This window comes from Oryctolagus cuniculus, chromosome 21 (genome assembly GCF_051225735.1).
Source record: "Oryctolagus cuniculus isolate XC-2025 breed Fujian yellow rabbit chromosome 21, ASM5122573v1, whole genome shotgun sequence".
NCBI lineage: Eukaryota > Metazoa > Chordata > Mammalia > Lagomorpha > Leporidae > Oryctolagus > Oryctolagus cuniculus.
In genome coordinates this window covers 27032774-27056141 of record NC_142887.1, presented here as the reverse complement: position 1 = coordinate 27056141, position 23368 = coordinate 27032774, and the positions used below count along the sequence as shown (strand labels likewise).

The 23368-nt window shown below is 51.8% G+C and overlaps 1 protein-coding gene across 4 annotated transcripts in view; it reads right to left on the bottom strand.

The window, feature by feature from the left end:
• NF2 (NF2, moesin-ezrin-radixin like (MERLIN) tumor suppressor) overlaps window positions 1–6169 on the bottom strand; it is an 89773-nt gene extending 83604 nt beyond the window's left edge. For all 4 annotated transcript variants that reach the window (XR_016227322.1, XM_002721163.6, XM_008274683.5 and 1 more), the window contains exon 1: window positions 5570–6169. Coding sequence is in view for 3 of the 4 variants with exons in the window: in XM_002721163.6 (XP_002721209.1) it covers window positions 5570–5683 (114 nt within the window). In the remaining variant the exon portion in view is untranslated. The remainder of the gene's footprint in view (window positions 1–5569) is intronic.
• Between the last annotated feature and the right edge of the window lie 17199 nt (window positions 6170–23368).

Genomic DNA, 23368 nt, shown 5'->3' with positions numbered 1-23368 from the left:
GTGATGCAGATAAAGTTACTTTCTTTGGAAAAGTTTAGGAGACAGCACAAGTGTTTCAGTCCCCGACACCCACAATAAAGACCTGGGTAGAGTCTGGGCTCTTGACTAGCCCTGCCTTGGTTGTTGTGGGCATTTGGAGAATGAACCAACAGATGGAAGATATCTCTCTCTCCCTCTCTCTTGCTCTGACTTTCAAATAAAAAATAAATACATCATTTAAAAAAAAAAAAAGAGCGAGAAGCTGGGACCCCAATAATCTCAGTATGCCATGAGTGGTGTTGTGGCACAAAGGGTTAAATCACCACTCAGGGGGCCCACATCCGAGTGCCTCATTGGAGCCCCAGCTACTTTGCTCCCAATCCAGCTTTCTGAAAATGTGCATCCTCTGAGATAAGAGATGATGGGCCAAGTACTTTGGTTCCTGCCACTCATGTGGGAAACCTGGATGGAGTTTCTGGCTCCCGGCTTCAGCCTGGCTCAGCCCTGGCTGTTATGGGTATTTAGAGAGTGAACCGGTGATGGAAAATCTGTCTCCCTCCCTCCTCCTTCCCTGCCTCCTTCCCTTCTCCTACTCTTTTCTTTCTTTCAAATAAATAAATAAACAACGCTTAAAAAAAAAAAAAAAAAGAGGTGGGTATTAAGGTGCAGGGAGGAGGCATCCATATTGGGTGCTTGGTTCAATTCCCAGCTACTGCGCTTCCAATCCCTCCTGCTAATGCAACAGATAATGGCTCAAGTGCTTGGGCCCCTGCCACCCACGTGAGAGACCCAGATGAAGTTCCAGGCTCCCTGGCTCAGCCTGGCCCAGTCCTAGCTGGCTGCTGCAGGCATTTGGGGAGTGAAGCAGCAGATGGAAGAGCTCTCTGTCTCTGCACTCTGCTTTTCAAATAGATGGAAATAAATAAATAAGCATTCAGAAAAAAAAAAAAAAAAGTATAGCCCTGTTTTGTAACAGATTCTGGGTAGAAGAAAGGAGCCCATCTTTCAGCTGTACTCACCCAAGGCTTAACCTCAGCAACAAGCAGCTCTGGGTGAGATGAGAAATGCTGAAATCCTGCCTCTCCTGGGAAGAAAGCCCACTGACGGAGAGGTGGGGGTCGGGGGCCCTGCGTGATGGGTTGTGGCAGTCCGGAGTGGAATCTCCACCTCACCGAGCTGGCGAAGGAGAGTGGTCTTGGTTCACCTACTGTAGCCTCTGGCCTTTCTTTCCGAATTTTAAGTTTTATTTATTTAAAATACAAAGTTTGTCTATTTGACAAGCCAGTCCAGAAACTCCCATCCAGGTCTCCCATGAGTGGTAGGGACCAAGGATTTGGGGCATCTTCTGCTACCTTCCCAGGCTCATTAACAGGAAGTTGGATGGGAAGTGGAGCAGCCAGGACTCAGATATGGAATGTGGGTGTCATAAGCAGTTTAACCTGCTGCACCACAATGCCCACACTCTTAGTGTTTCTTGAAAAGATGTTTCTTGGGGCCTGTACTGTAACATAGCCGGTAAAGCTGCCACCTGCAGTGGCCCATCCCATATGGGCGCCAGTTCAAGTCCCAGTTGCTCCACTTCCAATCCAAGATGGTCCAAGTCCTTGGGCCCCTGTACCTGTGTGGGAGACCCAGAAGAAACTCCTGGATCCTGGCTTCAGATCAGCCCAGCTCCAGCCATTGTGGCCAAATGGGGAGTGAACCAGCAGATGGAAGACTTCTCTCCCCTCCCTGCCTCTGCCTCTCCATAACTGTCCCTTTCAAATAAATTAAAAAATCATTAAAAAAAAAAAAAAAAAGATGCTGTCTGCAGTACCAATACTCCATATGGGCAGTGGTTCAAGTCCTAGCTGCTCCACTCCGAATCCAGCTTTCTGCTAATGTATCTGAGAAAGCAAAGATGGTCCAAGCCCTTGGGCCCCTGCATCCATGTGGGAGACCTGGAAGAAGTTCCTGGCTTCTGGTTTCAAACCAACCCAGCCCTGGCCATGGCAGCCATTTGGAGATGAACCAGCAGATGGAAGATTTCTTCCTCTGTCTCTCTCCCTCTGCCTCTCTGTAAATCTGCCTTTCAAATAAATAAATGAATCTCTAAGAAGGGGGAAAAAAAATGATACCACCTGTGGCACCAGCATCCCATATGGGCACCAGATTGAGTCCTGGCTGCTCCACTTCCAATCCAGCTCCCTGCCAATGTGCCTGGGAAAGCAGCAGAAGATGGCCCAAGTGCTTGGGCCCCTGCACCCAAGTAAGAGACCTGAATAAAGTCTGGCTCCTGGCTTTGGTCTGGCCCAGCTCTGGCCGTCGCAGCCATTTGGGGAATGAGCTAGCAGATGGAAGATCTCCCTCTCTCTGCCTCTGCTTCTCCCTCTCTGTAACTACCTTTCAAATAAATACATCTTAAAAAAAAAAAAAAATTGGAGCCGTCACTGTGGAATAATGGGTAAAGCCGCTGCCTGCAGTGCTGGCATCTCATTTGGGCACTGGTTTGAGACCCAGCTGTTCCACTTCAGATCTAGCTCTATGCTATGGCCTGGAAAAGCAGTGGAGGATGGCCCAAGTTCGTGGGCCCCTGAATCCACGTGGGAGACCCGGAAGAAACTTCTGGCTCCTGGCTTAGATCGGCACAGCTCCAGCCATGGCTGCCTTTTGGGGAGTGGACCAGCGGATGGAATACTCCCCTCTGCCTCTGGCTCTGCCTCTCTGTAACTGTGCCTTTCAAATAAATAAATAAATCTTAAAAAAAAAAAAAAAAGAAAGAAAGATGCTTCTTCATGTGCGTAGGCCCCGTCCAGTGGATTTAAACAGTTTTGTTTTTAATTTTCCCTAGTTTTACAGGTGAACAGTGGTAGCTTTTGGGATCCGCATGGAAGGAAGGCCTACACTTCTGGGAATGGAGAAGTCCCTACCTGTACTTGAGGGGAAGAAAAGTCCTTGTCAAGGTCCCTGCCGGTGCCTAAAGGTCAACCAATGAGGATCAGACCCGCCTCAACCTTTAACCCCCATGCCCTGAATCTATAAAAGGAGCACTCCCAATCTCTGATGCTGGACTCCCCCCCCCCCCCCCCCCCCCCCGCCTCGGTTGCTCTGTTGGGACCGGGCAACCTCGCCCAGGAGCGGAATCCCAACAAAAGCCTGTGAATTAATCGATTCGTCTGCCTGGGAAGATTTGTTATGCGCTGGACACCTTGCAAACAGATCAGTGGCGCTCCCTCACTGTCACGCTGCTAGTGAATCCCGTCCAGTGGAGTTGAAGAGCTGAGTAGTTCCAAAGAAATCCTACAGCCCACAAGGCCAAAAATATTTACTACGTGGCCCCGTGTGGAAGCAGCTTGCCAACCCCCGACAGGACACTGCTGCCAACGCCGCTACTGCACAGACCACACTGGGAGGAGCGAGACTGCAGAGTCCGGGGTTGGGTGTGTGGCACAGCAGTTACACCAATGCTTGGGATGCCCCCACACGGAAGTGTCTGGATCTGAGTCCCGGCTTCTTGCTAATGAGCACCTGGAGGCAGCGGGGGATGGCTCAAGCAGTTGGTTCTCTGCCACCCACGTGGGAGACCTGGAGGGAGGTCACTGCTCCTGCCTTCAGCCTGGCCTAGGCCCTGCTACTAAGGAAGATGGAAGATCTGTGTCTCTTTGCCTTTCAGATAAAATTAAAAATGTGAAAAGACCTCTCTCTCCTTGTCCCCTGGCCTTTCAAATAAACAAAAATGCTTTTAAAAATTACTGCAAAAGTAATACTATATTGGCTAGGAGCTTAGTTCAAAGTCCTATTGTGCTGTTTACTAAACATATAGTTTGAGGCACTCTGTGGATACAGGGAGAAAGCAAAGTGTTTGTTTCTATTCTTGCAATCAGCCATCAACACAGAAGGCTTTTCTGAAGCGAGTCACCAAGAAATATGTAGAGGGGCCGGTGCTGTGGTGTAGCGGGTACAGCCACCGCCTGCAGTGCAGGCATCCCATATGGGCACCGGTTCCAGTCCCGGCTGCTCCTCTTTCCATCCAGCTCTCTGCTATGGTCTGGGAAAGCAGCAGAGATGGCCCAAGTGCTTGGGCCCCGGCACCCACATGGGAGACCCAGACGAAGCTCCCGGCTCCTAGCTTCGAATCAGCCCAGTTCTGGCTGTTGCAGTCATTTGGGGAGTGAACCAGCAGATGGAAGATCAAACTCTCTCTCTCTCTCTTTTTCTCTCTCTCTGCCTCTGCCTCTCACAAAAAAAATAAATCTTTTTTTTTAAAGCAGCGTGTAGCGATTCCTCCCCACCCACAGCCAGTCTATTCTTCCCACAGCAGAGAGAGAGCAGGTGAGGGTCCTTCAGTTAATTCAGTTCTGTCTTTCTCTACCTAGAGGGAGCGTCAGAGCCCACAGATTGAGAGCTCAGTCGCCCAAGACTGGCCCCCACTTCTGATACCAATCACAGGTCCCCAGCTGTTTCTGTGCACCAGATATAAACCCGAGTCCCCACAACTGCTCCTGGATTCGACTGATTTGCTGGAAGCGGCTCAGAGAGACACTAACTCCCCTGTTCACAGGGACTATTACAAAGCATACGGATGAAAGGCACCCGGGAAGGTGCTGGGGCATCCCTGCCGTCTCCCAGCATGCCACCCTCCACGAACCCCCACATGCCCAGCCCCCTGCACGTTCTCTGAACCCTGTGCGTTTTGAGGCTGTATGGAGGCTTCACTAAAAGGCATGACTGATTACATAATTGACTATTGGCCACCGACTTCACCTCCAGCCCCTCCTCCACTCACCCCCAGAGGTTAGGGGGTGTGGCGGAAAAGTCCCAACTCCCTAATCTTTGCAGTGGTCTTCCCCACCAGCCCCCAACCCAAAACTACCTAAGGGCTTCCTAGCAGGTCAGCTCATCAGCACACAAAAAGACACTTATCGCTTTGAGATTCCAAGGATTTTAGCTGAGAAGACCGAATACATAGTTCGCGTCCTCAGAGGCACCTCCACCTCTGAGTTGTCCCAAAGAGGAAAATGTGCCCACGTCTCACCCTCAGAAACTCTTCAGCCCATGATATCTGCTACCATCATCATGCAGGAAACTTCCCAGAAAGTAAGTTGATGACACCACCTCTTTCCTCAAAGAGTTTTTCCCTGAAAATGTAAGCTTTGGGAAAGAGAGACAGGGATAGACTTTCCAAATAAATGAGATGGAATTTCCAGTGCTCGAGGTAACCACATTATCTAAGCAAGGCTGAAAAACGACAACAACAACAAACCCTCGGGTGTGCGCTCAAGCCTCCTCCCACGGTGGAGACCAAACTCACAACCACGGACGCTTCCAGCCTCTTCCCACCACAATGAATGAAAACAAACTTCAGAAAGGGCTGAAAGCCCCAAAGCAACAAGGCTCTTTGACACAGGAGTTGGGCCTACGTGGCCCTTTCCGGCTCCGACCCTCTCCACGCCCAAAAGACGGCAGCCACGGAGCTCGGCACGCTCCCCCGCGCCTGTCACACCGCCGCCGGGGCGGGACGCGCGCGGGGCCGGGGCGGGACGCGCGCGGGGCCGGCGGCTCCTCCCCGGGGTCCCCCTCGCCGCAGCCCGTGGGGGTGCCGGCCGGTTACCTCGCAATTGAACTCCATCTCGGCGTCCATGGTGACGATCCGCACCGTGAACGTCTTGGGCTGCTTCCTCTTGAGCGAGCTGAAACTCATGCGGGAAGCGATGGCCCCGGCCATGGCGCGGGGCTCAGGCCCGGGGACCTTCGCACCCCAAGGCCTGTGATCGGGAACTGTTAGCCCCCCTGGAGCAGCCGCACAGGCCTCAAGGCCACCATGGTGGCCGGCACACCGGCCTGGAAGCGATCTGGGCTGGGTGGGTCCCCGGCGGCCAGCATGGGCCGCGAGGACCCTGCCTCGGGAGCGGAAAGGGGACCTGGGGGTCAGGCCCTGCCGGACGGCGGCGGGGAGGGGACGCGAGCCGGGACCGGCCAGACGGGCGCGGCCCGGCGCTGCCGGACTCAGGCCGCGCGGACGCCGAGGACGCCCAGGGACTAAGAACCCTAGACGGCGGCGGCCCAGACCCGGCGCGCCTCTCCAGGGCCGACCGGAGCCCCGGGGCCGCGCACTACCGAGCGCGCGCGGGGCTGTCACTGTCCTCGCTCCGCGTGCCCGCGCGAAGCGTCCCCCTCCCAGTAGCCCTCTGCCAGCTCCGGGCTCCGCCCTCAGTACCTTCGGATCACTACACACAGAGTAACTTAACTCAGCGGCTGCCTCCCAGGCGCCACGGTTGGCTGAGAACGCCAAAGGAGGTGGGACTTTCCTGCTTCGTCCCGCCCCCTTCAGAAAGTTTCACCAATTAGAAGTTGTGATTTAACTAGCGGCGGCGGTCCGGCCTCGGCGTTGATTGGCTGTAGGGGCAGTCACTCTAGATGCTTTTGTTCGAGCGACTACGCCTATTCCAGCAAGATTGGTTGAGGCGGCGCAGTCGGGCGCGCAGCGGGGAGAAGCCTGGAGCTTGGTCCCGGAGCGCTGGCGTGAGGTCCCTCTCTGGACCGCGGGCCGAGAATGGCGCTCCAGGGGATCGCGTTTCGAACACCGGGCGGATATTCCTCCTTGACACTTAGTTACACCTACTGATTTGTGTTTCTCAAACTTTTAAAACACTTGTGGAGACCTAGTGGGTTGCCGGTACTTTCCCGCCAAATCCTTCAGCTTCTCTTTAGGAAAATTACTGTTAGCAAAAAGGAATAATGCTTGTACCTGCCGCACGGAGTTGATGAGGAACTTGAGCGCTTTGAATACACCTAAGGCTTCAGGGCCGTGAGTGGCACACCCTAGAATCCTACAAAGGTTGCAGATCAGAAAGGGGAAAGAACGTCATCAAGGGTTATAGTGGGTGTCAGGAGGAGTCTATGCTTCTGTAGTTTAGAAAGTCAAAACTTCGATTTTTATTTATTTTTATTCGAGAGACAGAGCACCCATCTGTTGGTTTGATCCCCAAACACCCACAACGGCTCGTGGAGGAGTGGAGGAGGAGGGCCAAAGCCAGAAGCCAGATTACCTGAGCCATGGCCGCTGCCTCCCGGGGTCTGCATTAACAGGAGGCAGAGACAGGAGCCTGAGTCGGGAACGGAACCCAGATACTCCTCTATTTGGAGGCGGGTGTCCTACCCAGTGTGCTAACTACTAGGCCAAACGCCCACTCTCCTAGTTCTATTTTAAATAGCTCTCAGTTGTCAAATGCAGGCAACTACTTAAGTTTTGATTGAACAGTTAGCACTTCATGAGTGTTTTGATTAATATCACCTCCAGGGCCTGCATTGTGGTACAGTGTGCTGAGCTTAACCCCCCCACCCCCCACCTGGATGCTGCCATCTTGTATGAGCTCTGCTTAGGGTCCCAGCTCCTCTACTTCTGAGCCAGCTCCCTGCTAATGCACCTGGGAAAGCAGCAGAAGATGGCCCAAGAGCTGGTGCCACTCCACGTGGGAGACCTGGATGGAGCTGCAGGCTCCTGGCTTTGGCCTGGTCCAGTGTTGCATCCACTGGTCAGCTAAAATAGAATGTTACAAAAACCAGTGACAGTCACACATGAATTTTATTGAAAAATGAGAGACAAATGAGAAGCAAGGCAACCGATTGGGACCAGAGTACGGCCCCCAACCGCGAGTTACACAGCTTTTTATAGTATTCTGTCCACTAGGGCTCACAATTTCAAACCGGACCCCTGGTATGCAATGAACAATAAAAACCAAACCAGAATATGGTTGTAAGATAACAGTTAACAATAACAAACCCAGTAACAGATCCAAGATATGGTTGTAAGAGAACAGTGCAGGGCGCATTTCTGTCAACCTGGTTCCTGGGAATTTGGGCCCACATAGTTTCACAAGATACACCCTTAGCCGTTAGCAAGCAAAGCTAATATGTGCAGAAACAAGAGGTCTGCAATTAGCTTTTAGCCACACTCACTCCATTTTGATTCTGATTCTGCACCAGCCCTGGCCATTGTGGCCATTTTGGGAATGAACCAGTGGATGGAAGATTCTTTCTCCCTCTCTACCCTACCCCCACCCCCCATAACTCTGCCTTTCAAATAAATAAATAAATAAATAAATGTTTAAAGAATCACTCCCACTGTACAGATGAAGAAACTGAGACTTGGCCTGATAGAACCACTTGCTGTTATCACCCACATAGTGAGAGGCAAACCTAGGTCTGTGCCGCCCAGTGCCTGCTGGTATTACCGCTGTGCCGCCTGCTTCCCTGTTTGTGACTTCCAGATTCTCCCTGTTGCAGCCTCCGTGAACCTGAACTTCCAGGGTGGGCGTATAGCCTAGTAGTTAAGCCACAGGTTGATACCTGTGTGCCTCGTTGGAGTCTCTGGCTTTGAGATCCACCTCCAGCGTCTGAGCCCCAGCTCCCTGCTAATGCAAACCCTGGGAGGCAGCAGGGATGGCTCAGGTAATCGGATTCCTGGGGGGAATCTAGATCGTTCCCGGCGCCCAGATTCGAGCCCACGAGATCTGGTCATTGAAGGCACTTGGAGAATGAACCAATGGATAGATGAGAGCTTTCTGCCTCTCTCCATCTCAAAGAAGAAGAAAAGAAAAAGAATTATGAGCTGCAATTCTGGAGCGGTTAGCAGACACTGTTGCCGTAACTACCCAAATAGCATAAACCTAGCTTTTCGGCACAGGCCCCTGCAGTGCCAGGAAGCACCAGCCAGGCCCTAGGAATCATTTGCTGGCACACCCAGGATGGTTGCCACCGGGAGACTTTATGTCCTGTGTGCTGCTAGCAAATTCTGCCCACGGAACCTGATTGTTCACGGCAGTGTGGGCGTGTCTCCATTTCCACTGCTTCAGTTCTTCCCTGCAGGTGGGAGAACCAGGCTGGATTCTCCTCTGGGCTTCCCACAGAGATGACAAATCAGGCCTTTCAACCAGGGCCAGGGATGCTAACAGAAAATAAGTGGCTCTGGGAACCCACTGAGGAGTAGCAAATGCAAGTGGATCAGACAGCAGGGGCTAAAAAATAACATTGATAGCCAGTAATAGCTCGTTTTTATGGAGGCTTTGCGAAGCGGTGGGCGCTGGGCTAATTAGCCAGACATGCTGAGTGCGAGGTTCCTTGAGGACATCCAGCTAGGTGTGTGGATCTGGGCCTCAGGTGACAGCCAGAAATAAAAATAGATGCGGTGGAATATTATGCTGGTATTAAAAGGGGGGAGAATAGGGCAGATATTTGGTATAGTGAATAAGATGCCCCTTGGGACATCTGTATCAGAGTGCCTGGGTTCAAACCCTAGCTCTGCTCCTGATTCCAGCTCCCTGCTTGGGAGGCAGCAGGCCATGGCTCAAATACTGGGGTCTCTACCACCCTCATGGGAGACCTGAATTGAGTTCCTGGCTCCTGCCTTTGGCCTGGCCTGGCCAGTCCTGGTGGTTGCAGGAACGTGGAGAATGAACCAGCACTGATAGGGCATCTCTGTCTATATGTCTGTCTCTCCATTTTTCAAGGAGGTTTTTTTTTTGGTTTTTTTTTTTTTTTTTCTGGCAGAGTGCACAGTGAGAGAGAGAGAGAGAGAAAGAGAGAGAAAGGTCTTCCTTTGCCGTTGGTTCACCCTCCAATGGCCACCGCACCACGCTGATCTGATGGCAGGAGCCAGGTGCTTATCCTGGTCTCCCATGGGGTGCAGAGCCCAAGCACTTGGGCATCCTCCACTGCACTCCTGGGCCACAGCAGAGAGCTGGCCTGGAAGAGGGGCAACCGGGACAGAATCCAGTGCCCCGACTGGGACGAGAACCCGGTGTGCCGGCGCCACAAGGCAGAGGATTAGCCTAGTGAGCCGCGGCGCCGGCCAAGTAGTGTTTTTTTTGTTTGTTTGTTTGTTTGTTTTTTAATGGAAAAAAGAAATTGAAACACAGGTGATAGTAGTCCTTAGCACATAAAGGTTTGGGGAGGAATGATTCAGGTAAAACTCATTAAGGCCTGGCCTGCAGACACCAGTTACAATGATCTGTGGAAGGAATAAGTAAAGGACATAAGGAGGTAAGTGCTTACAGCCTCCACAGTGATAACAGCCAGCACTTACTGGCTGCTGATCATAGAAGGCACTCTACAAGGTGCCTTGCGTGCTTTGCTGCTTTTGATGTCTTTCAGTGCCCTCTTTGGTAGATATTACAGCCTTATTTTATACGTGAGGAAACTGGAGAAGGCAGAAAAGAGGGATGATAAGGCTCCTAAGCGGTGGAGCTGTGATTTGCATCCGGGACTGCATTAATCCATCACTTACCTACTTGACGTTTGTTCCGCCATCCATCCAGAGGATCGGTGGTTCTGAAAGGACGGTCCCTGCCCTACAGGGGACGTTTGGCAGTGTCTGCAGACTTCGTTGGTTGTCACCACGCAGACGTGCTCTGAGCCTCTGGGGTAAAAGCCAGGGATGCTGTCAAATAGCCCACAGTGCACAGGACAGCCCCTCCACACAGAGTTAACCACGCCAAGTGTTAGTAGTGATGCAGCCAGTTAAGCCCCCTCTCCACGACACATCCATATCAGAGTGGCCTTTCAAATGCCTGTCCTGGCTACTGCACTTGCAATCTAACTTCCTATTGATACGCTTTGGAAAGACAGTGGAAAACGGCCCAAGTACGTGGGTTCTTGCCACCCACATGGGAAACCCGGATGGAGTTCCTGGCTCCTGGCTTTGACCTGGCTCAGCTCCAGCTATTGTAAGCATTTGGGGAGTGAACCAATAGTTGAAGATCTCTCCTCTCTCTCTCTCCCTCTCTCCCTCTCTCCATCTCTCCACCTCTCTGTCACTGTGCCTTCGAAAATAAATAAATAACTTAAATCCGAAAAAAGATAAAACTTGCAGCTGATGGCTGTGGCATAATGGAATAAGCCTAAAAGCTGCATTGCCAGCATCCCATATGGGCACTGGTTTGAATCCTGACTGCTCCACTTCCAATCCAGCTCTCTGCTATGGCCTGGGAAAGCAACAGAAGATGGCCCATGTCCTTGGGCCCCTGCACCCACATGAGAGGTCTGGAAGAAGCTTCTGGCTCCTAGCTTTGGACTGGCCCCGCTCCAGCTGTTGCAGCCATCTCAGGAGTGAACCAGCAGATGGAAGACCTTTCTCTCTGTCTCTTCTGCTCTCTGTAACTCTGCCTCTCAAATAAATAAATAAATCTTTAAAAATAAAAAAATAGATAAGCCCTACTCAGACATGTATTGTGGCTCCAAGGGTTAAGCCTCTGCTTGTGGTGCCTGCATCCCATAATAGAGCGCTGCCTGGAGTCCTGGCACATCCGCTTCAGATCCAGCTTCTTATTAATGCATCCCGGGAAGCAGTTAGTGGTGGTTCAGGTGCTTGGGCTCCTGCTGTCCATGTGGGAGACCTGGATGGAGTTCTGGGCACTGCAGGAAACAGTCTGGGGAACTCTGCCGTTTTATTATTATTATTATTATTAAAAAGATTAATTAATTTATTTTAAAGGCAGTTAGAGAGAGAGAGAGAGAGAGAGACATAGAGAGAGATTTTCCATTTGCTGGTTCATCCCCCAAATGGCCAAAACAGCCAGGGCTGGGCCAGGCCAAAGGCAGGAGCCAAGAACTTCATCTGGGTCTCCCATGTGGGTGCAGGGTCCCGAGGACTTCAGCCATCTTTTGCTGTTTTCCCAGGTGCATTAGCAGGGAGCTGGGTTGGAAGTGGAACAGCCAGGACTGGAACCGGTGCCCAGATGGGATGCTGGCGCTGCAGGTGGCGGCTTAAGCAGCTGCACCCTAGTGCCAGCCCCAGAACTCTGTCTTTACAACAGAGATTCTGCTGACGAAGTTCCCACGGCACCCTGCCTATGAAAGAACCGGGAAAGCAGTGAGCAGTTAGCCCAGTGTTCAGGACCCTTGCTTCTCCCCTCGGAGTACTTGGATTCAATCCCTGGCTACTGCTGACTCCAGTCTTGCTGTGTTGTGGAGCCTAGGAGGCCACGGTGATGACGCACGTGATTGGATCCCTGCCACCCCCATGGGAGACCTGTACTGAGTTCCCGGATGACAGCTTTGGCCCCAGCCCAGCCCTGGCCATTGTGGGCATTTGGAGGGTGAGCCGATGAATGAGCGGTCTCAGTCTCTGTCCCTCTGCTGCTCCAATAAATAAACACATACATGATCCACACATATGTAAGCCATTAACTAGGCAGCAATGCATTACATAGCAATAAGTGACTGATACAGCCAGAAAGAAAAATAGATCTTAATTTGAGTTTAGTCTACTGGCCCACTGCTTGCATGTACTACATACTGTTTTGCAATTCGTTAATTTTTCACTCGTAGATGTGTTATGAATGTTTTTTCCATGTCATTAAATATGCTGTAATATAGTTTTCTAAAGGCTGCCCAGGATCCCACGTATGGACATAAGTTTTCTTTGCTCTCTTCCCCACACTGTGACTCACGTAACCAATCTCGTTTCTTTCTTGGCATTTGCAGTTAGCAAGTTCAGAGCCAAATCTGAAGCCTACTTCTGGCAATTGTACTTGGCCTTGTCTTATCTTCGGCTTTCTTCTATTCTTCCTGTCCTTATTGTTCGCTTTGCAGGGACATTTTACCCACCCGTTTACCATGTATTTGTTGTACTCACTGTATTTCTTTCTTTCTTATGTTAAAGATTTATTTATTTATTGGAACGTCAGAGTTAGAGAGAGTGAGTGAGAGAGAGAGAGAGAGAGAGAGAGATATCTTCCTATCCACTGGCACATTCCCTAAATGGCCACAACAACCAGGGCCAGGAAAGGCCAAAGCCAGGAGCCAGGGGCTTTCATCCAGGTCTCCCACGTGGGCGCAGGGGCCCAAGCACTTGGGTCATCTTCTACTGGTTTTCCCAAGCCATTAACAGGGATCGCATGGGAAGTGGAACAGCCGGGACATGAACCGTCACCCACATGGGATGCTGGCATCGTGGGCGGTGGTCCAACCCACTATGCCACAACACCAGCCCCAGTAAATAAATATTTTTTTCAAGATTTTTTATTTTATTTATTAGCTAGAGTTACAGACAGAGAGAGGGAGAGACAGAGAAAAAGCTCTTCCATCCGCTGGTTCACTCCCCAAATGACTGCAATGGCTGTAGCCATGCCAATCCAAATCCAGGAGCCAGGAGTTTCTTCCAGGTCTCCCAGGTGGGTGCAGGGGCCAAAGCACTTTGGCCATCTTCTGCTGCTTTCCCAGGCACATTAGCAGAGAGCTGGATCGGAAGTGGAGCAGCTGGGACTTGAACCAGTACCCATATGGGATGCCAGCACTGCAGGCAGAGGCTTAGCCCACTACACCACAGCACCAGCCCCATAAATAAATCTTTAAAAAACCATGAATTCATTTTGGTGCAGTTATTTGAAGCCCATGCATATGAGTATTTTCATAAGCTGAGCTCCTTTTCTTTTTTTCTTTTCTGGAATAGGGTGGAGATGGAAACCAAGTGAACTAAGACACTCTTGCCTACCTGCAGCCTGAGGCCCAGGGAGGTGACCTGAGTCACCACCACCGCCTGGCCCAAGGCACCTTTCCCACCCTGAGGCCAGATGCAGGTCATAGCTCCCCTCTGAAATAGCAGCGGGAAAGAACCAATCACACCACTGAAAACACAGCCATCCCTTCACAGCTGTGGTTTCGCTTTCCATGGTCTCAGCTACCCGTGGTCAACTATGGTCTGAAAATACTCGATGGAATATTCCAGAAACAAGCCATTCACGAATTTTAAATTATGCCCCTTTCTGAGTAGTAATGAAACCCTGCATTGCCATGGCTGTCCCTTTGTCCACTCTGTCGCTGTATAAGACAGTCACTGCGTAGCTAATCAGATCCACTATAGTGGAACAGCAGCTCTCGTGTTCCGGGAGCCCGTATTAACCCTAGCAATGGCTTTAGAGCGCAAGAGCCATGAGTGATGTCTGGCAATTTGGATAAGCCAAGAGAAGCAATGAAGTGAAGAAGTGGAAGTGCTCCACTTAATAAGGAAAGGAAAAAGAATCACATGCTGAGATTGCTAAGATCTACAGTAATAATGGTGCTTCTGTCTGTCAAAGTGCTGTTTTGTGATTCGTTATTGTTGATCTCTGATCATTCGTTATTGTGCCTAATCTCTTTGAAATATTCATTTGAAAGGCAGAGAAACAGTGCAAGAGATCTTTCATCTGCTGGTTCACTCCCTAAATGGCCACAATGGCCGGAGCTGTGCTGATCTGAAGCCAGGAGCCAGGAGCTTCTTCAGGTTCTCCTATGTGGGTGCAGGGAGCCAAACACTTGGGCCATCTTCACTTCTTTCCCAGGTGCACTAGCAAGGAGCTGCATCAGAAAGCAGAGCGGCCAGGACACAAACTGAAGCTCTGATATGGCATATATAACCTGCTTAGCCTGCTGCGCCACAATGCAGCCTTGTGCCTGATTTTAAATTAAACTTTATAGGGGCTGGCACTGCGATGTAGTAGGTATGGACACTAGTTCGAGTCCCAGCTGCTCCACTTCCGTTCCAGCTCTCTGCTGTGGCCTGGGAAAGCAGTGGAAGATGGCCAAGTGCTTGGGCCCCTGCACCCGCATGGGAGACCTGGAAGAAGCTCCTGGCTCCTGACTTCGGATGGACCCAGCTCTGGTCACTGCGGCCATTTAGGGAGAGAACCAGCAGATTTAAGATTCTCTGTCTCTCCCTCTCTCTATATCTCTCAAATAAATAACCAAATATTTTTAAAAGGTAAACTTTACAGGTGTGGGAAGGATATACAGTGCCGTCTGCAGAGGGTTTGGTGCTATCCACAGATGCAGGCTTCTGCTGGGGGCTTGGCACGCGGAGACGACTGTAATGTGTTCTCGTCCTGCATCCTTGGGGCTGCATCTGTAGCTCTCCAGCTCTACCCAGGACGTCACTCACAGCGTGGGAGGCAGACAGGCCTGAGGTGCGACTTCTACTTCTCTGTGACTTTGGGCAACCTCGTGTCTCTGAATCTCAGTTACGTCATCTGTAGACATGGGGATAGTAGGTTACGGGGCGCTTGGGACACCCACCTCCCATATCAGAGTGCCTGGTTCAAGTCCCAGCTCTACTTCTGATTCCAGCATCCTGCTGGGGCACACCTTGCTTACCACACACCACAGGGATGACTCAGGAGACCTGGGTGGGGTTTCTGGCTCCCAGCTTTGAACTGGCCCAGCCCCAGCTGTTGCAGACATGGGGAGCGAATGGGAGATCTCTCTCTCTCAAATGAATGGATGAATGAAAAGAGGAGAACAGGAGATGGGATTGCAAATAGCAAAACCTAAAAGCACACATGGCTTGCACTTTTACTGAGGGCTCAGTTTTCCATGCACACTTTTTAATTTAATCTCCAGATTCAATAGGTTAGCGTGCCCATGTGACAGCCAAGAAAACTGAGGTATCTGGAAGTCAAGTTCCTGGCCGAAGACCACATGGACTAACGGGAGACAGCCCAAGACTCTGAGGTCAAGAGCACAAGATGGCAGCAGGGCAGTGCTCCCTCTGCCGGATACGCGAGAGCCCTTCCTTGCCTCTTCCAGCTCCTGGGAGCCACTGCCACGCCTCGGCTTGTGGCTCCAGCATCGCTCCATCTTCACATGGCCTCTTCATCCTCCATAGGCGCAGGTCCGTCCCTGTGCAGATTTCTCTTTTATTAGGACACCGGGCGCATTGGATGAGGGCCTACCCTACACACCTCTTTTTAACTTGATCAGCTCTAGCAAGACCCTATTGAGGCTGGGGTCACTGTTAAGTGGGTTAAGCTTTGGGCCCCTGCACCTGCGTGGGAGAGCCAGAAGGGGCTCCTGACTCCTGGCTTTGGATCAGATCAGCTCTGGCCATTGTGGCCATGTGGGGAATGAACCAGTGGATGGAAGACCTCTCTGTCTCTCCCTCTCTCCACCTGTAACTATGCCTCTCAAGTAAATAAATAAATCTTTAAAAAAATATATAGGTTAAGCTTCCCCTTGCAATGCCAGCGTCCCATATCAGAGTGCCAGTTCAAGTCCTGGCTACTCTGCTTCCAATTCAGCTCCCTGCTAATGAACCTGGGAAAGTGGTGGAAGATGGCCCATGTGCTTGGGCCCCTGCACCCACGTGGGAGACCCGGAAGAAGCTCCTGGCTCCTGGCTTCAGATCGGCCCAGCTCTGGCTGTTGCAGCCATTTAGGGAGTAAATCAGAGAATGGAAGACCTCTCTCTCTCTCTCTCTCTCTCTGACCTTCTGTAACTCTGCCTTTCAAATAAATAAATGAATCTTTAAAATAACTTATCTGTTAAAAAAAAAAAAAAAACCTCTTGTTTATTTATTTAAAAGGCAGTGAGAAAGAGACAGAAGACAGATAGAGGTCTCCCATCTGCCAGTTCATTCCCCAAAATACTCTCAAAAGGCCAAAGCCAAGAGCCAGGAACTCCAATCAGGCCTCCCACGTGGGTGACGGGGACCAAGTACTTGGGCCATCACCTGCTACCTCCCAGGGTACACAGAACAAGACGCTGGGGAAGTGGAAGTGGAGCCAGGACTTAAACCCTGGTGCTCTGATATGGAATGTGGGAGTCCCAGGGGGCATCTTAACCACTGTGCCAATGCCCGGCACCCCCCACCTCTTCTCAACCTGTAGCACCCCCTTCTAGGGGTGGGCTCCAGCGTGTGTGTTTATGCCAGGGGAGCTGGGGGAGGCCCAGGGAAGTCATTTTTTACAAGAAGAATGCCTTCAATAAACTTCCTGCGATTCAAAACTCTGGATTCCAAGCCCTGCTCCCTCCCTACCCCCCGACAGGAATGAATGTGAAGGCAGAGAAGAAATACGCTCACACAGCTCCTAAATCTACAGAACCATCTCACGCAGCGTTGCTTCTGATGCTGCGTTATCTCTGCCCACGGGCACGCTCCTCAATCAACAGCACCACCTGTCGTGGAAGTGGTTCATCTTTACGGGCTGTATCACGTTCCATATCCACTCCAAAGGCATCCATCTGGGAGTGTGCCTCTCAGCTTCAGGAATGCTTGAATGATGTGGTCAGAGCCTTTTTCAAAAGGATTTCTAGGGGCCAACATTATGGTGCAGCAGTAAAGCCACTGCCCATGTCACTGGCAGCCAATACGGGCGCTGGTTCAAGCCCTGGCTGCTCTACTTCCGATCCAGCTCCCTGCTAACAGCCTGGGAAAAGCAGTGGAATGTGTCCCAAATGTCTGGACTCCTGCCACCCATGTGGGAGACCCGGATGGAGTTCTGGTTCTCGGTTTCCGTCTGGCCCAGTTCTGGTCATTGAGGCCATCTAGGGAGTGAACTAGTGGATAGAAGATCCCTCTCTCTCTCTCTCTAACTCTGACTTTCAAATAAATAAATATCTTTAAAATAAAATAAATTTTTATAAAAAAGGAATTTTTATTTTGGAGGCTGGCATTGAGGTACAGTGAGTTAAGCCACTCCTTGTGACACTGGAATCCCATATCAGAGTGCAAGTTCAAGTCCCAGCTTCCTGCTAATGCTCCTAGGAAGTTAACAGATGGCAGCTGAAGGGCTTTGGTCCCTACCACTCTCGTAGGAGACCTGAATGGAGTTCCTGGCTTCTGGCTTTGGCCTGGCCCAACCTGGCTATTGCAGCTCTTTGGGGAGCAAATCAGTGGATAGAAAATTCTTTTGTTCTCCCTACCTATCTCCCTATCTTTTGTTCTCTCTATCATTCTGCCTTTCAAATAAATAAACATCATTTTTAAAAGGATTCTAAAAATTAATTCATTCACTGATTTTTATTATTTGAAAGGCAAAGAGATAGAGATAGAGAATATCTTTTGTCTGCTGGTTCACTCCCCAGATGGCCACAACGGCCAAGGCTGAGCCACGTCAAAGCTAGGAGCCAGGAGCCAGGAGCCAGGAGCTTCTTCTGGGTCTCCCATGTGGGTGCTGGGGCCCGAGGACTTGGACCATCTTCTACTGCTTTCTCAGGCCATTGGCAGAGCTGGATCAGAAGTGGAACAGCCCAAATGAGATGCCAACATTGCAGCTTTACCAGCTACACCACAATGCCAGCCCCTGGAGTTAGGATTTTTTTTTTTTTTTTTTTTTTTTTTTTTTTTTTTTACAGGCAGAGTGGACAGTGAGAGAGAGAGACGGAGAGAAAGGTCTTCCTTTTCCCTTGGTTCACCCTCCAATGGCCGCCGCGGCTGGTGCACTGCACTGATCCAAAGGCAGGAGCCAGGTGCTTCTCCTGGTCTCCCATGTGGGTGCAGGGCCCAAGGACTTGGACCATCTTCTACTGCTTTCTCAGGCCACAGCAGATGGCTGGATCAGAAGTGGAGCAGCCCAAATGAGATGCCAATATTGCAGGTGGCAGCTTTACCAGCTACACCACAATGCCAGCCCCTGGAGTTAGGATTTTTTTTTTTTAACAGGCAGAGTGGACAGTGAGACAGAGGGGGACAGAAAGAAAGGTCTTCCTTTTCCCTTGGTTCACCCTCCAATGGCCACCGCGCTGATCTGAAGGCAGGAGCCAGGTACTTATCCTGGTCTCCCATGGGGTGCAGGGCCCAAGCACTTGGGCCATCCTCCACTGCACTCCCATGCCACAGCAGAGAGCTGGCCTGGAAGGGGGTCAACCAGGACAGAATCCGGCGCCCTGACCGGGACTAGAACCCGGTGTACCGGCGCCGCTAGGTGGAGGATTAGCCTATTGAGCCGCGGCACTGGCCTGGAGTTAGGATTTAAACCCAGTCAGTCCTATATGGGATTTAAGTGTCCCAAGTGACCAATGCCTTAATGATGCATCAAATGCTTGTTTCTATTTAGTTTTAATTGACACATAATATCATAGCTTTAAAATGTTATGGCCGTTTTTAGTAACAGTGACTGGCCAAATAACAGCTCTATATATTCAAAGAGCGGCTAGAGCCCAAAGCAGGCCACCAACAGTGTGATTCCCTCCATCCTGGCGCGTTACTGGCATTTGTTTTGTGCGTACAGTGGCGCCACCTTGTGGCGACAGCGAAAACATAGGTTATAATTTATTCCGTCCTCCAAACAGCTTTGAAATCTTCAGTACTTAGTCAGTTAGACTTTCCCCCTTGCATCTGTACTATTTATAATTTATTCATCAAGTGATACTTCATTAGTGTTTGTGTATGACACTGTGTCAAACTCACATAATTCATATCTACATAGGAGGCCTTGTATAGGAAGCCTGAGGCTTGGTCTGTGGTTTTTGCCCTTGTGGAGATAAAAAAAAAAAAAAAAAAAAGCTTTCTTGTCCTGTTTCCCAAGTTTAGGGGTCCCATAGTAGCTGGGGGATGCAATTCTCGAGAGAGCAGGAGGGCCTGAGCATAAAAGCCATCAGTAAGGAGCAGCTGACACTTGCCACAGCTGGGTAATTTGTTTCTTTGCGCTTCTGCAGCCCATTTGGTGATGATCTATTTGTCCCGGGGAATAGATGATGGCAGGTTTGTCCATATTTTACACTTACGAACCTGCCTGCTCCTCTCCGCCCGGCTCTGCCCATCTGTCTTTGTCCCTGGGTCCTCTCATTTCATTTCGTGACTGGACAGCAGGCCTTGGCAAAGAGTTATGAAGGTGGCTTCCATGCAGGCAGCTTTGGGAAGGAAGGGAGAGAGGGAGGGAGGGAGAGAGGAGGAGATGGGCCTGCTCCCGGCAGAGAGGGAAGAAGGGGAGGATGGGCAGCACGCGCAGGAGACAGAGATGTCACGGACTTGGAGGTGTGCAAGGGGGGGCATCAGAAAGGAAGGGGATGGCGGGGGCCAGAGGGGGAAGAGATCCTAGGGCAGAGGGCCGGGAGGGGCTGGGGGGTGGCCGGCTTGCAGAGTCCAACCCCAGTCCTCTCGTTGGACCTTGTGCTAAACCTCACGGTGGACGCTGGTCTCTGGGATGGGCCCTGGTGTTTGTGTTTGTGTAGCCCCCGCCACGCTGAGCAGAGCTGACCTGTGTGGCCAAGGACAGGTGTGGAAATGACAGCGTGACCTCCACGGCCAGGCAGAACTCCCTGGAGCTGCCAGCTTGCTCTGTATGGGAACACGGACTTGGGGAAGCCAGCTGTCCTCTGGAGAAGCCGAGGTGGCAGGGAACTGAGGCCTCCTGCCAACAGCCAGCACTGGCACCCTGGGGCGTGACCAGCCCTCTGCAAGTCCTCAAGTGACGCAGCCCGAGCCGACATCCGGACTGCAAATTTGCGGGGGACCCCGAGCCAGAGGCACCCCAGAGAACCACTCACCCTTTGTTTTTTTTTTTTTTTTTTTTTTTTGACAGGCAGAGTGGACAGTGAGAGAGAGAGAGACAGAGAGAAAGGTCTTCCTTTTGCCATTGGTTCACCCTTCAGTGGCCGCCGCGGCCAGCGTGCTGCGGCCGGCGCACCACGCCGATCCGATGGCAAGAACCAGGTACTTATCCTGGTCTCCCATGGGGTGCAGGGCCCAAGCACTTGGGCCATCCTCCACTGCACTCCCTGGCCACAGCAGAGACCTGGCCTGGAAGAGGGGCAACCGGGACAGAATCTGGCGCCCCGACCGGGACTAGAACCTGGTGTGCCGGTGTGCTGGCGCCGCAAGGCGGAAGATTAGCTTAGTGAGCCGCGGAACCGGCCACCCCTTGTTCTAACCCATCAGAACTCTACTTTCCAACTGGAAACATTTAAACTTATTTGAAATGCAAGTTCCAGAAAGAGAGAGGGAGAGATGGAGAGAGAACTTCCATCCAACAGGTTCACTCCCTAAATGGCTGCAACAGCCAGGTCTGGGCCACACTGAAGCCAGGAGCCTGAAACTCCATCAGGGCGGCAGGAGAGCTGGATTAGAAGTGTAGCTGCCAGGACTCTTCAACTGCCATTTATAGGGGATGCAGGTGTCACAGGCCGAGGCTCAGCCCACAATGCCAGCCCTGAGGCGCTAAGTTTTGGGGGGAATTTATTCCATAGTAATGGGACATGGTCAGATGTCTCATTGGTGGTAGTTTTATCCAACCAGTTTGCTGTCCAGCATGAATGGCTCATGGGTCAAGGCCAGGTTCATACTAGGTACTCAGTTAACCACCACTGTGTGTCACTGAGCGCCACAAACAGAACCCAACTGCGTGCCCTGCCCCCACCATCTCGCTCAAGCAGGGTAAATAGATTCAATCAAGCAAGGAAAAGATACCAGAGACTGGCTAACTGATACAGCAGAAGCCTGAGCTCGGGGCCTCTGGCTGGTGGGGACACTCTATAGAGTCCAGAGGCAGTGGAGGGCAGCACATGGGTGAGGGGGCTCATGAAAGATAGCCAAAATGGCTTTTATAACAGACCCACTCTTGTTGATCATTAACCCTCTCCCTCCATTACCCATTCATCCGTGGAGTCAGCAATGAATGTTTCCATTCATGAGGGCAGAGCCCCCATGACCCTGCCACTTCCCAAGAGCCTGACCTCCAAATTCCACTAACATCAGACTTTGCTTTTGGGAACTCTTTGTATAACTTCCTCATAACCTTATCAAAGATTTATTTATTTGAAAGGCAGAGTTACAGAGAGAGGTGGGGAGGGAGAGAGGTATCATCCACCTGCGGGTTCAGTTCCTAAATAGCAACATTGGGGCTGGCTGGGCCAGGCTGAAGCCAGGAGCCTGGAATTCCATCCTGCTCTCCCATGTGGGTGGCAGGGCCCAAATACTTGGCCATCCTCTGTTGCCTTTCCAGACGCAGTAGCAGGGAGCTGGATCGGAAGTGGAACAACCAGTGTCCACATGGGACTGTCACAGAGGGAGGCTAACACACTATGCCACCATGCCAGCCCCCACCTCACAATTTTTGTTTCATGAATTGAAAACTATTCTGGGCCGGCGCCACAGCTCACTAGGCTAATCCTCCGCCTAGCGGCGCCGGCACACCAGGTTCTAGTCCCGGTTGGGGCACCGGATTCTGTCCCGGTTGCCCCTCTTCCAGGCCAGCTCTCTGCTATGGCCAGGGAGTGCAGTGGAGGATGGCCCAAGTGCTTGGGCCCTGCACCCCCATGGGAGACCAGGATAAGTACCTGGCTCCTGGTTTCGGATCAGCGTGGTGCGCCGGCCGTAGTGCGCCAGCTGCAGCGGCCATTGGAGGGTGAACCAACAGCAAAGGAAGACCTTTCTCTCTGTCTCTCTCTCTCACTATCCACTCTGTCAAAAAAAAAAAAAAAAAAAAAAAAGAAAACTATTCTAATATAAAATATTTTAAAAATGACTTTGGGATTATTCATTATTTTAAATTCAAAGGCAGAGAGACAGAGACAGACAAGAGATCTTCCACCCAGTGGTTTACTCCCTAAATGCCTGCAACAGCTGGTGCTGGGCCAGATCAGACAGAAGCCAGGAACTCACCCCAGGTCTCCCGCATGGGTGGCAGAGACCCAAGTACTTGGTGTGCATTGGCAGGAAGCAGAGCTGGGACTCGAACCCAGGCACCTGCCGGGGGATTCGGTTCTGGACACCGGAGTTTGGAGGACCAACATTCGAGCCGTGGTACACGCGGTGAGGAGGGCGACCATCTTCCCTGTCTCGGCAAGTGGCTCCTTCCCCCTTCCTGCCCTATCTGCGAGGAGGAAGGCAGAGAACCAGTTCCCGGAAGCGCCAGGAGCAACAGGTAGAGGCTGTAGCTCGCTCCTGCCTCATTCTCCTCGCCTCGGGAGAAGAGTGACACAGCCAGAAACACCAGTGTTGGAGCCAAAGACTCTCACCCTCGGCCAGCAGGGCCGGGCCCTTCCTGTCCTGGTGCCTAGCTCCTCTGCTTCGTTGCTAAACACTTACGTGAGGTCATTGCGGGAGGCTACTTAACCCTGGCCATTGTCCTACCAGGCCTAAGTCTCGGGAGGCCCAAGAGCTTGTTCTGCCAGCCTCTCAGAGTTTAGCCCAGGGCCCAGCCAGGTAGACTCAGTATCTGCAGAAGGAATCAGGAAATTAAGTCAGCCCTCCCCTCCACCGGCCTAAGCAGGGCTTGAGGTCCCGCAAGGCTCCGGCAGAGAGGCAGGAAAGGTAGGGAGAAGATGGAGAGACGCAGAGGACAAAGCCTTGCCGACCGGACGCCCCGCCCAAGAACAGGTACACATTTTGTGCAGCTCTAGGGACCTCAATGCGTCTCCGCTGCCCATCCTCAAAACCCCTTAGTAGTATCTGCAACGCTCCCATTTTACCGAGGGGGACACAGAGGCGCAGAGTGGGCACGGGGCTTGCTCAAGGCCCCAGTGCGAGCTGGTGGCACTGCTGCAGGGTCGCAGAGGACTAGACAGAAACCGACTTCCGCTCCGCACCTGCGAAGCGGCTGGGGGACGCGCGGGGGCTTGCCCGCCTGGCTGCGCACACCCGGCGGGAGTGGCCCGGGGCGGGGCCTGCCCACGCCCCGCCTCCGACGCCGGGTTCAGGGGCGTGGCCTGGCGCCAGCCT